Source organism: Solea solea, chromosome 1 (assembly GCF_958295425.1).
Source record: "Solea solea chromosome 1, fSolSol10.1, whole genome shotgun sequence".
NCBI lineage: Eukaryota > Metazoa > Chordata > Actinopteri > Pleuronectiformes > Soleidae > Solea > Solea solea.
Genome location: NC_081134.1, coordinates 12,612,182 through 12,625,327, shown reverse-complemented (window position 1 = coordinate 12,625,327; position 13,146 = coordinate 12,612,182). Strand labels below are relative to the sequence as shown.

General features: G+C 43.4%; 2 protein-coding genes across 9 annotated transcripts in view; one reads left to right on the top strand and one right to left on the bottom strand.

The window, feature by feature from the left end:
• Window positions 1-3,181, top strand: part of clcn2a (chloride channel, voltage-sensitive 2a) — a 46,029-nt gene extending 42,848 nt beyond the window's left edge. For 6 of the 7 annotated variants that reach the window (XM_058630479.1, XM_058630469.1, XM_058630452.1 and 3 more), the window contains exons 24-25: window positions 39-125; window positions 248-3,181. In XM_058630479.1, coding sequence (XP_058486462.1) covers window positions 39-125; window positions 248-763 — 603 coding nt within the window. In that variant the 3' untranslated portion in view covers window positions 764-3,181. The remainder of the gene's footprint in view (window positions 1-38; window positions 126-247) is intronic. The other variant, XM_058630484.1, reaches the window with a different exon arrangement.
• Window positions 3,182-3,186: 5 nt separating this feature from the next.
• On the bottom strand, window positions 3,187-10,228 carry fam131aa (family with sequence similarity 131 member Aa). Of its 2 annotated transcripts, XM_058630500.1 has the most exons (6): window positions 9,828-10,228; window positions 8,944-9,069; window positions 7,445-7,556; window positions 7,187-7,369; window positions 4,375-4,512; window positions 3,187-4,208 (listed from the first exon to the last, which is right to left on the bottom strand). In XM_058630500.1, exons 3-6 carry the CDS (start codon window positions 7,533-7,535, stop codon window positions 3,634-3,636), a joined length of 987 nt encoding a protein of 328 aa, XP_058486483.1. In that variant the 5' UTR covers window positions 7,536-7,556; window positions 8,944-9,069; window positions 9,828-10,228; the 3' UTR covers window positions 3,187-3,633. The 2 variants fall into 2 exon arrangements, with proteins under 2 accessions (XP_058486483.1, XP_058486478.1); XM_058630495.1 differs by lacking the exon at window positions 8,944-9,069 and having other exon boundaries at window positions 9,828-10,226.
• Between the last annotated feature and the right edge of the window lie 2,918 nt (window positions 10,229-13,146).

The window sequence follows — 13,146 nt, the reverse complement described above, 5'->3', positions numbered from 1 at the left end:
TGCCTGAAGCTGTGGGAACTATGTCTCCTCCTCTGCAGACTCACACCATCTTCTCTCTGCTGGGTCTGGATCACGCCTATGTGACCAGCATGGGACGTCTGGTGGGAGTGGTCTCTCTCAAAGAGGTGTGTGTCTCCTTCAGGTGTAGAAATCTTACAGAGAATGTTTTCTGTGAATGAACATTAAACCTGCTCCTTCTCTCTCTCCTCTTATTCCTCGGTCTCCCTGCTGGCTATTGGTTCTCCAGTTGCGTAAGGCCATTGAGGGCTCAGTCATCGTGACTGGAGTGAAAGTGCGCCCTCCGCTGGCCAGTTTCCGAGACAGTGGGAACAGCACAAGCGTATCCGAGGTGACTGAATTACACAAGCTGTGCATCCGCCACAGGGGGCTCTCATTGCCCCGGGAACCAAACCCTCCTAATGTGGAGGACCCGGCCGATCTCTCATACAAGGAGATCCCCGTCAACTTCTCAGACCAGACTAGTTTGCAGTTTGAAACCAGCGCCGATGACATCACAAATCATTCATCGGAGCTGGTGCTGCAGGAGAGTCCGTCGTTCACCGAGGACCAATCAGAGTTTACGTTTGACTGCAGCCCCTCCCACACTGAGGAGTCAGAGCTGACCTGTGACTATGACCCCACCACCCAAACCCCCGAGCCGGACGAAACAGAGCAACAGCAGGGCATTCCACCTCCAAACAAGGACCAATCAGAAGCCGAGGAAGGGAGTTGTCCCCCCCACAAGCAGGATCAGGCAGAATGATCGGAACCGTCTCGACGTCTCATGAATGTTGACGTTTCTTACATTTGTAGAGGACACACTCACCTTCAAGTCCAGCCTAGATGAGTGAGTGAGTGAGTGAGTGTGTGTGTGTGCAGATGCCTGTTTTATGGATAAATCTGATTGAATTCTATATTTATTTTATTTTTGTCAACAAATCTTGTGAAAAGACCAAATGCAACAGTGTGTTATTCGCGCACACACACTAACCACTGATAATGAATGTTACTTATACATTTAACCCATCCTTATTACACGCCAGTAAAGGACACATACAAGTTAGTGAGCAGTACATATCTGTGTCTGGGGAAACAGTGGTGGTTTGGTGCCTTGCTCAAGGGTACTTCAGTCTCTGACCTGTCCTGTGATTTGAACGGGCAGCCCTCTGGTTACAAGCCCAGTTCCCGTCCACTAGGCCACATGCTGCCCTAGAAATATATGATGTTAGATGTTTGTTTTCAGAAAAGGTTTGACGTGCAACAAACTCAACAGCAATGAGTGCTAAACACTGGGCGTTTAACATTTAATTGGCCGTTTAAAGTGTTGAAAATACTAGTTTGATGTTTTCATGGGATTTGATGACAATAAAAATATAGAATATGCCCAGGTTTGTGTGTGTGTGTGTGTGTGTGCATGTGTGTGTGTGACATCCATACTTCAGAAGATCATTTGCCAAAAAAAAAAAACAACAACAATCTTTAAAACATGATGCCAGAAATGAGTCTGAAGGGCGGTGAAAGAAAAGTAGAAGAAAGCACATTAGACCAAACACACGCAGGAAACCACACTAATGAGCACACGATGCTTTGAATTTAAACAACTATCTCCACTATTAGCACTTATCCACCAGAGGCTCATTGACACAGAACCAGAGGCTAATAATAAACCAGTGTTGATTAGAGGAGATTACTCAGTTTAAATGCAGTAAAATGTGATTTAATGGCAACAGCATCCTCATTAGTTTGTTCAGACTCCATTATTTACAGCACTCTGTAGACGTGTCACAGCATCTACAGCAGTATATTTATTTTTTTTACTGTCAAACAGAGATTTCTATATCGGCCCCCACAAAAACTCCACGATCAGCTGGGATGTACACACACGACGACAAAGGCAGCTTCCAAAGGTTCACCAGGCTTAGTACAGGGCTACAATCAACAGTGAAGCACATTGTAATTACCATGAGATTTATTTAATGCACAATGGCTTTATATAGGGGTAAATTCAATAAGGGTAATGTAGACAGCCACTGCCTCTGCATCATCTGCTGTGTGATTTTTACTGTGTTTTTGATGTTTCTAGAATTAAAAAAAAAAAGAGCAACTCTTGAACTCCAGAAGACAGACACTGGCTGTTATATAGAGCACACACACACACACAAACACACACACAGTATATACACTCACCAGCCACTTTATTAGGTACACTAAACACCTAATAATGTGGCAGAAATGGCACCATAGACCATGTATAAAAAAAAGTCCTTAAGGTTCCTCCTGAAGCCAATCAGGAAATATACTCGATAGACACTAGAGGGCGACTGTTGGTTGCAAAAAAAAATAAAAAGAATGAGAAAATGAGCCTACTTCCAAGTCGATTTATAAAGAAAGTTAACATTTTATTGAGGAGTTAATGGTCTCAATCACTAGTTTCTAGTATCTTCTTCAATAGCACATGATGTTAGTTTTAATTGATGTTTTTTTTTATTTTCTAATAAAGATGATTAGATAGATATTTGCATGAACAAGTAGTTGAAGATGCGTACCTAAGATATTGGCCGATGAGTGTATACACACGCACACAAACGCCACAATCACACGTGCAGCCTGTAGATATATATCTGTACGACAGAAGACATTTAATTCAGACTGGCCCCTGAATGCAACATCGAGGAAAAGTAACGGCTGTGAAGCACAGCGATAGCCCACAGTCCAAAAGACTGTTGTAGAGCTGTGTGTGTGTGTGTGTGTGAGAGAGAGAGAGAGAGACCTTGTTACGACTTTCAAATTGTATTTTGGTTTTACTCAAGCTCATTTATTTCCTTGTGACACATTATGTGCAATGATTTATTCCCGTCTTCACTCTTTTGTTTGCAAATAGAATGTGAATTAGTGCTCGTCATATAACGTATTGGGTTAAATGTAGAGTGTATAAACTAATTTGCTGCGTATTTAGTTGAGCAATAAGTCTGTAGTATCTCCCTTTATATGGCACTGGCCTGTATATGCTTTGTACATATGGAAATACCTGGATGAGATTTACGCACATGCTCTGTACAGAGGACAATTATTATGCATTTGAAATCCAACAGCCATTGTTATTTTTGAGAGGACATGAAATTGATTTTGTACATGAGCGAATGAATAAATTAAAGAGACCTTTTAAGAAACGAGATTGAGAGACCGTTTCACACGATTCATGTTTAGTTTGTGTTTGTGCGAAATATAAATGACAGACATTTCTGTAAAAAAAAAAAAAGAAAAAAAAAAAGGGACATTTAGTATCAAACATAACCCGACCCACGTGACACGGCATGACCCAGAGTAAAACAACACTACAAAATATCTATAGAAAACCAATGCATTAGCAACACACCACACGAATGTTTACAAAACTCATTTTCAACAACAGATTTACATTCTGTTTGACCTCACCTAATATATGTAATGTGCACAGCAGCAATAGACAGTGGAGCGAGATCAGTGCATGAAAGGCCCTGGAGGCTGAGACAGAAGGCAGTGAGTGGAGGAGGCATGACTAGATGAAGGAAAGGAGCTGGAGAGGGGTTTACACTGAAAGCAGGATAGATGACGTCATATCCAGAATCAACACCCAAAGAGACATAAAACACATCACACCAAATACTCTTTTTCTTCCTTCTTCTCCTCCACCTCATCCCTCTCCTCCCCCTCCTCGTCGAATGAGGCCACTCCGGAAGAAGTGTGGTCGGAGAAGAAGCTCCTGCAGTGCCACAACCGGACCTCCTGAAACACGCTGCCTTCCTCATCCTCATCCTCCTCGTCCTCCTCTCCAGGAGACTCTGAATGAGAGGTGGAGTAGCAGGAGTCAAACCTGCTACTCCTGCTGCACGGAGGCCTCCATTCAGGCTTGTGGTGGACGTTGACCTCGTTGCGTTGCCCCTGTAAAGGAGCCGACTGCTCCCCGTCACCGCTCAGCCTCACCTCTTCCTCCAGGAATGGACTCATGTATTCGCTGGGTATAGTGGGTGAACTGGCCTGGGAGGAATGTGGGTCACTAAGAGATTCAGAGACACAACTGCCGCTGCTGCAGCCGCTGCCGCCGCTGCTGCTGCTGCTGCTGCTGCTGCTTATGCTCGGGCCCAGGGGGCCGTCGGAGTGTGGCGCCTCACTGCCATCAGCCTCAGACTGACATGGCTGTGCCGCGATACGATTGGACGTTGTGGTGTCTGAGGGAGGAGCAAAGAGTCAGAACACCTGGGGATGAATGGAGTTTGGGGGGAGGGAGAGGAAGACAAGGCGTTTTGTCAGTGATGACACACATTGAAGACGACGATGAGTGAAATGAGGTGAAATGAACCAAATGGGTGGGTGTGTGTGTGTGTGTGTGGATACCTGAGTTCTGATAGGAGAAGGCGTGAGCCTGTCCGTTGTTGTGAGAGTCTTCATCATTGGAGTCTTCCTCCTCGTCATCATCCATAGACGCCCAAGCACGCAGCTTGGCCTCAGCGATGGCAAACTGCTCGGCCACACCTAACAGGAACACAGGGCCAATTAATGTAGTCATTTCTGCCTAATTCCACACACCTCAGCTCGTAGAAACAGAGGAGCTTTCTGTTTCTTACAATCTGCAGTTTCACCGTCAGATGTCCTTTCATAATTCCTTGTGTTAACATCACAAAAACATTTCTAATGGCTTAAACTGAAACAAATGACCCCGCAACCTCCTGTTATTAACCTCTTTTCCCTTTAAACTGTATTTAATCATTTAAAACAAAAAAGCATGGAAAAGCAACAGGGTATATATATATATATATATATATATATATATATATATATATTTTACATTTGTATCTGGCTGATTCCCTGCCGATGACTAAGATTTGTCATATGACTCATTAGAGAAGATGACAGTCATTGAATGGCCGACGTGTCAAACAGAGTGAGACTGTCCCAGCGGTTACGTTTGTATGATTTATCAATAGCTAGTATACACAAGGCTGGAGTAACACTGCCATGTTGATTTATACGTCTATTGTTTCACTATTGACTCTTTTTTTTTCCCGCAGAACTTGTCGATTTTCGTCCATTATCACATCAATCACTGTTAGAAACAAATTGTTGTGGTGCGGCAATAAAGGCTGGTGCAGCAATCCTTGGACATGCATTGACTTCCATTCATTTTTGACAGCCTATACCAATGCATTATCCCTAACCTTAACCAAAACCAATTAATGCCTAACTCTAATGTTAACCTAACCACAATTCAAATCCACCCGTTCCTCAGAAAGTGAGAGATTCTCTCTCTTTTGGACCAGGTTTTGGTCTCTATTAGGACTAGGGATGTCCCGATAACACCTTTTTGTGTCCGATACCGATACCAAAAACTGCAGTATCTACCGATACCGATATCAGTCCGATAAAGTCATTTTAGACCATTAATGAACATATGAAGCTGTTAACAACATATTTGTGTCATTTCAAAGACATAATTCTCCATGTGTAACAAATATTGTTCTCCCAAAATGAAGAAATACACAGCCCAAACATGACTCAGCTAAAATGGTTTTACTGTTTATTATTTACATTTTTACAGTCTGCACATAGTGAAGCACGCGATATATACTTTATATATTTGGATTGTATCAGATTTCACATTTTTATCTGTCTGTTTTTGACAAAGTCAGTGTTGTGTAAAAAAAGGTAACACACACCAATGTTACTGCACACTCCTGCTCCATCTGCACACATTTTTACTGATGTGAGGATGTTTTGGTCTTCAGGCCTTTTTCAAGAGCACAAACACTGTGACATTGGCGCTCACTTATAATGTAGGTCACTCCTATTTGACACATGTGCTGGTAATCACACTAATTAACCTCCACCTGTTGGGAGGGCGCAATCAGTCAAGGGTCATTGGACAGTTTAAGGTACATACACAAAACAACATCCGGACGATGAGTGCACACTTGGAAGATGCAGCTTCATGAAATGAGGGCCCATGTCACAATGTTTCTGGTCTTTAAGAAAGACTGACGGCGGAAAGGTCTGTGTTTTTGCCAGAAAAAAGGTTCTAAAGTGGTAACAAATACAAGCAAACTCACACACACACACACACACACACACACAGTTTCTCTTGATCAAACCACACCAATGTCACTGGCATCAGAGCGGATGAGTCACAGCAAAACAACAGGAGCTGCTGTGCCATTGGTGGGCAGTGAAGTGTTTTGGAAGATTGTCTAATAGACCACCATCTGCTGCCAAGGCAAGCCGTCACCCTGGAGACAGCAGAGTGGGCGGGGCCGACCCCCTGACATACAGGAGTTTTAGGGGATTAAGTGCACGACAGAAGGTGGCAACCTGGAGATGAGGCCGGAGCTAAACCAAAGCTAAGTGAGAGGATGCGACGTGATCACTGAGACAAACGAGCGACATACTGTATGTGTGCAAACGCCCAGCTGCTCACAGTGGAGAGTTATCTCACAACATAGTGTTTGAAAAATGTAAAAAAGTGAATGGTAACACGTGCTGGACTGAGGGACGGTGAAGGTCACTCAAGATCATCAATCCGATCTTTTAAACATGTATATCACGACCAAAACAGGTGCTAGTTTAGTAATATTTATACATATATACACTCTGGTTCTCAATTTGTGTGACGAACGTGTACGTTTTCTTATTTCCATTTCGCAGCGTGACTTAGAAAAATAAGTTGGGTAATCATGAAATATGTCATATGTGCAGAAGGGTGTGTAAATTAGAATTAGTCATTTTTGCACACACACACCAATTAGTGAGAGTGAATTTGACCTCTGTATTTAACCCGTCCTTATTACACACTAGTGTGAACCCACACACACACACAGCAGACACAGGAGCAGTGTGCGGCACTGATCTGCACCTGGCCCTTCACGGGATTGAACCGGCAACCTTTCACTATATGAGCCCATTTCCTTTCCCCCATGAAGGTGTCAGGGTTAAATACGAGAAGTAACATAATGAGGAATTATATATATCATTTTTTTCATGCAACTCTACACGCCTGTTTATAATAATATGATTATTGTTATTATAATAACATAATTATTATTATTATTTTTTTATGAGGAATTATAATGTGATATAATGTCAATATATGTAATGAGATCAATTATAAAGTTTTTTTATGTTTCAAAAGACAATTTTCTGTATGTATGCCGAGTACCTGCAGCAAAGCGGGCCTCCTTCTCTCCTTCAGTCAGATGGCAGTAGGAGCTGAAGTGGGAGTGCGTGGCAGGTTGACGGTCTGCAGGTTTGGGCCAACCTTTCCATTCAATGAGGTGAGCGACCCGGCCCTGAGCCAGGGAGGTGGGCTTTGTCACATGGTCCCTCACTGCCTGTGAGATGCCTGAGGACACAGAGACAAGAGAAGTCAGAAGCTGTGACTCAAATTCAAATGACACCGTTCGTAAAAGTTTCTTACCATTTAAGGATGATCTGGCGAGTGCTGCAAACTCATGGATGCCGACGCTTTTCCGTGAGTCTGCTGGAGATTTTCCTGACTTTGGGATCATTTCACTCTCCACAAATTTCACCTGCAACAAATATTACATGATAGCTTTGGGAATGAGTCCAGAACTACCCAGTCTTTTCATCCTCTCTACAAATCTAAACGTAACATTTAAATAAAACATTCTAAAAACCATTGAAATAAAAAGCTTGATAAACATACTGCCAGACATCTGTGATCAAAAGGCTTTTTTCCTACCTCATCCTCCCCTCGCCTCTCCCTTCTCTCTCTACTCCTGGACCTCAGCTTCATCATGGCCACGCAGAGTCCCCGCACAACACACCAACGCGACTAAAGGTCTCCGCTCTTATAGACTGGTTTAGGCTGCAGACCCGCAAACAGCCATGCCATACATTTACTGCACAAATGCTAAAGCCACGGTAAGCCGGCGAAACCAGTTACAAAGGTTGGGGCTGAGGAGAGATGAGGGCAGTGGTGTTGATCTCCGTGGGCAAACACGTGGCATGTGACCGGCTGTGCTAAGCAGCTCCGCTCAGGCCTTCTCACCCACAAAGCTGCTGATCCTTATTAAAAGTGATAGCACGTCGTAACGAACCACATGTTCAACACAAACACACATATGGCCCCACATAGTGTGGCACATCTCCTGGGCCAAGTGATTCTGTGTCAGCAGTTTTAGGATAGAGGGTTGAAATGTGTCTTGTTTTTTCTGGGGTGAGGTGAGTCTTTGAACAAGGAGGAGAAATGCATGTACACGACGACTCACTTGAGCACGTGCAAGACTTGACAGATAATTCTTAAGCAGATTTGCTCCCAAAGAAAGAAAGCAGCTAAGAAAGACGAGGCCCTCAGCGATGGTCGAAGGCTTACGACAAAGTCAAAAATGACTTAGTGAGGGTGTTTCGGAGGCAAACGGGATCTGGGAGGCAGAGATATGAAGGTGTGAAAAGCTCCGTCAGCGTTCTTTGTAATGTTCAGCACTCCTGAGAGGAGAGAGTCTCAAAAGAAAGCTGCAAAACACGCCTACAGGTCGAGCTACGCAGCTGTCACTCAGGCACAATGCATCATAAATACAACATGTGTCGAGCATGTGGCCGCGCTGCACTTCCCAAGACTTACACAGACACAGACGGCTGCGTTCTAAAATCAAACAAATTCAAACCATTGTCAAATGAGTTTCGCAAAATGAATCGCAGATTAAGCCAATCAGCTCCATTACACTGTGTGTGTGTGTGTGTGTGTGTGTGTGTGTTTCCATGCACAGTGAAGCTGAGCTACCATCGCTGCAGTAACCCTGTGTTTTTCGCCAGTGCACCTACATGAGACTGTGCTTCTGAGGAGCCATGAACTGTGCCATGTTGCTTTTAAAAGCTCACACATCTTGACACTGATGATGTTACATTACATGTTGGACCAGGCCTCCTCTTTGGCAGCTGCTGGTTGACACTCACCCCCTTTAATAAGAACAACACGTGTGGCACATGTTTGTTGTTAGGTTTCTGGTTTCCTGTCGTTTCCACATCGTTGTGTTGACATGTAAAACAGGAGTGATGTCAGGGTGTGACCAACAAGTGGGACTGAGGGGACAGACAGACAGACAGATAGATAGATAGACAGATAGATGTTGTTGAATGTTGTCTTTTTTATGATGAGCAGCTGACAAGTTTCCACAATGTAGACAATGAAGTTAAACTAACCTGACATAATAATTATTATTATAAATGTATTTGATAAGGCACCTTTCAGAAGTACAGTGCACAAAGCGTTTCACAGGCATTAATCTTAAAAAAGAGAGAGCAAAACAATAAAAAAAATAATAATAAAAGCAGCTTCAACATTAAAAAGGCAAAAAGACAGACAAACTGATACAGACAACACAACACACAAGAGGGATAATACATATTACTGTTAACATGCACCATATGTGCCTTATCATTTCTTTAATTCCGTATGTAGTCAAGGATTTTTATTTTGTCACGTGCAGAAATTCAGTAAAATATGCAGCGAACTGAGGAGGCTGATCTGTATCGATACGGTCTCGATGTTATGCAAACACACACACACACACATACTGTATATATATATATATCACCATAGATGGATAAAGGCCTATACCCTGCAATTACTGGGAAAATAGCGCACCGCGACAGGCGCTGATGCTGCAGCGGGTCGCCCATGGCAACCGCTGAAGTCTCCGTCTGCATACCAACGGCTCCATACATGCACCAGACCCGCATCACCGGGGGGGTTAAAAAAAACCAAAAAAAAAAAAAAACCCTGGGCTTTCGTGTGAACACATGCACCTTCACCGCGCGAACGACTCTCGCTGTCTCACCTGTGAGTGCGAGCGCGGCGGCTCATGACAACAATGCGCTTCGAATTCTCCAGATTCTCCAGCCGTGGATCCCGATCAACAGATGACTCCGCGCGGCCGTGCGTCCTCTCCTGTTGCAGCCACTGAAGCGCGTGTCCACAACTCCAGCGGAATCACATCTCTGGCGCTGTTTGTTGCTCGCCAAATGGGTTTTTCATGACACACATGCACACACACGCACACACACACACACAGGCTGTCCAAACGTCTCCCGATGCCACGCGTCACCGCCACCAGTGTGAGGAAGGCGGTGTCACATCCTACCTCCTCCTCCTCCTCCTCCTCTGAGCAGCCACCATCAAGGTAACAACAACCTGCAGCTGTGCTCTGAGAAACCACTGCAGCTTCCACACGTCCTCGTCCTCTCGTCCTGTAAAGGTGACATATGGAAGAGTTGTGTTTAATCACAATCATAAAATCACCACAGAATACTGGTTCACTAACTGGTCACCGGCGAGCATGACTACATTAAAACCAATAGAATCTATGTTTAAAAAAGGCTTTAAAACCAGGGGTGCCAAACATGCGGCCCACAGGCCAGAAGCGGCCCACCAGAGAGTCCAACCTATGGAATTAGATTTGCGTCAATATTTTCACTTTTTAAGAAGCAAATAAATATTGATTAAATCATTCAAAAATAATGTATATTATTGTTTGAAAATACACCGCTTTGCACTCCCTGATTTATTCTTTGTGCCGTGTTTTTTTTTTGTGACAGATCAATGGACCGGAAGTAGTCACGGGCTTGGAGTCGATGTCCGTCTTGTTCGCCAAGTCTTCACCTTCGACATCCGTCAAAATAATAGTAATTATCTAACGTTTAGAATCTGACAAACTCCAAAACTCTGAATCGCAAACATTGTGGTGAATTTGACCTTTGACCCATTCTTATTACACAGCAGTAGTGAACACACAGGAGCGGTGGGCAGCACTTTTCTGCGCTCAGGGAGCAATGGGGATCGGGTGCCTTGCTCACGGGCTTCCCCAGCCCTCGGCCCTCCCTGGGACTTGAACTGGCAACAATCAAGCCCAATTCCTTTCCTCTTGGAACATTCGGAATAACGATATGGAATAACATTCCAGGTGCAATAAGAGAATGCACTACCTTCAATGCATTTAAAAAGCATCTGAAGTGAGTACAACATGTTTTACATATTTATTTGGTGTCCTGTACATTTCAAATCAGTCAATCAGGAAACAGTGGTGCAGCCATGATGTTCACAAAATGCATTTCATTTGCAGGCCACAGACTGTGTTTATGTTTTGGGTTTGGTGTTCTGGTGTGTTGCACCATCACCACCCACCCAATAACACAACTCCTAACACTTCAACACATGAGACGCCAGCAGAGAAAGCACAGAGCAGATAGCCGCCGCTATAGCACAGAGGGATTATTTTGTTGTTTTTATTGCAAATTTGTTGATAAGTAAAGCCTTTTTCGACTCGATTGGCTTTTCATTTTGTCTATTTGTCTTATTTTGTTTGTACTGAAAACTTTGCCTCTCCATTCATCAATGACTGCAAGTGTGAGTGAGTTCAAACAGTATAATCAGTAAGACACGTACCAAATGCTATGTCCCATGTTAATGTCACCAAAAGGGAAAGGTTGAATGAAGGTTGTGAGAAATAATGTTAGGGGAACGTCTAGAAAACTGACAACTGAGACAACCTAGGGAGCGTTCCCAGAACGTTTTGGGAACCAGACATTGTTTACAGCATCAAATCCTCAATGATACCAAACTGAAAAAGCCCCGAATGACCCATCCTGAGAAAAACAAGGGTCTGAAGTGGACAGGAGTTAAAATATGGATGAGTGAAAGCAAAGACTGTGACTAACATGCTGATGTGGATACTTTATGCTCTTACTCTCTCCCTCTCACTTTGTTGGTGGATATAATGTTTCTGCAGTTCAGGTACAAGTTCAGCATCTTTTTTTCAGTATTTTTGGGAAATCTGGCAGTAAAGCCGCTGCAATGTCTTCACGTAGGACTACAATACCTGGTTTAAAGACTGATGGTCACTGTTAAACATGTTTTATATTCAGTATATATAACACTTCACACTGAGTGTGTGAAGAGTCAATGCAGGAATGATGCAGACCGAATGCTGCAGTCTGGTTAAAAAACATCAGCAGCACTAACATTGTGACTCGGTTTGCTCAGCGACTTGAACGGCGGCGTAACGGCTGTGTAACACAAACAACACTGCAGCAACACACGTCCAGGGAGTTCTCAGACATAAATGTGTGTGTGTGTGTGTCTAAGATGTCCCTCAGAGGGATGCTTTAATAACAACTTAGTAACTACAACGAGCCACTGTCGTCTTTGACGTAGTTTCATTTACACGCAGCATATCCCTGAATAAGATTCTTCACATCATATAGGACTTAGTCATTTACTTGAAAGCCGTCTGTTCCCGTCACCAGCCACGTTGTTCAAATCCTATTTAACGCAGAACAGTTCCGACATTTCACATTGGCATCAATTTTATACTTTGTAAATGGAGAAAACTGCCCAGTTGACATATCTCACATAACGACCTTATTTGACATCATTTAAACACACCACAAAGATCCTTATGTTCAGGAACTTCACCATTGACTCTGGAGACAAACAGGTTTAACAGGCTTTCTCTATTTTTCTCAAAATAGAGTAAGGGGCTAATTTTATGCTGGATTGTCCTATTTGTGATGACTTTTTAGTATGTTTTTTTTGTGGTTTCGATTCGCAGCTCTGCTCTCTACATGCCGATGTGTCCTTGGGCTAGACCAGTACTTCTCAAATAGTGGGGCGGGCCCCCCTGGGCGGGCGTGGTGAGGTGTCGGGGGGGACGTGAGAGGCAGGGCAGGACATCTCATACAGTGGTTTATACAGATAAATAAATAAAAATGATCAGGTTCTCAACAGTATTTCAATTCGGGGGGGCGTTAAAACATTTCTGTCCTCTGGGGGGGCATGACAGAAAATAATAGATCATGACGAAACGTCATGATGAAAAGTGCGAGTGACTGGGTCAATGGCAAGACTAGAAAAGTGCTATATTAATACAGACCATTTACCATTTATGTGCGATTTGTTCTATCCTGCAGTTAATTCACAAAACCACATGCACTTTATGTTCTTTATAATCAGGAGTCACAACTTTTATATGCCTTGGATGCCTTTAGAGCTTGACGCAAATAAAGAATGAATCATTTAAGTGTCTTTAATGTGACTTTCATGTTAACATCCGTTTTCTGAAATACACTCTCCTTTTGTCTTTGCCGTTCTGCCGGTGCTTT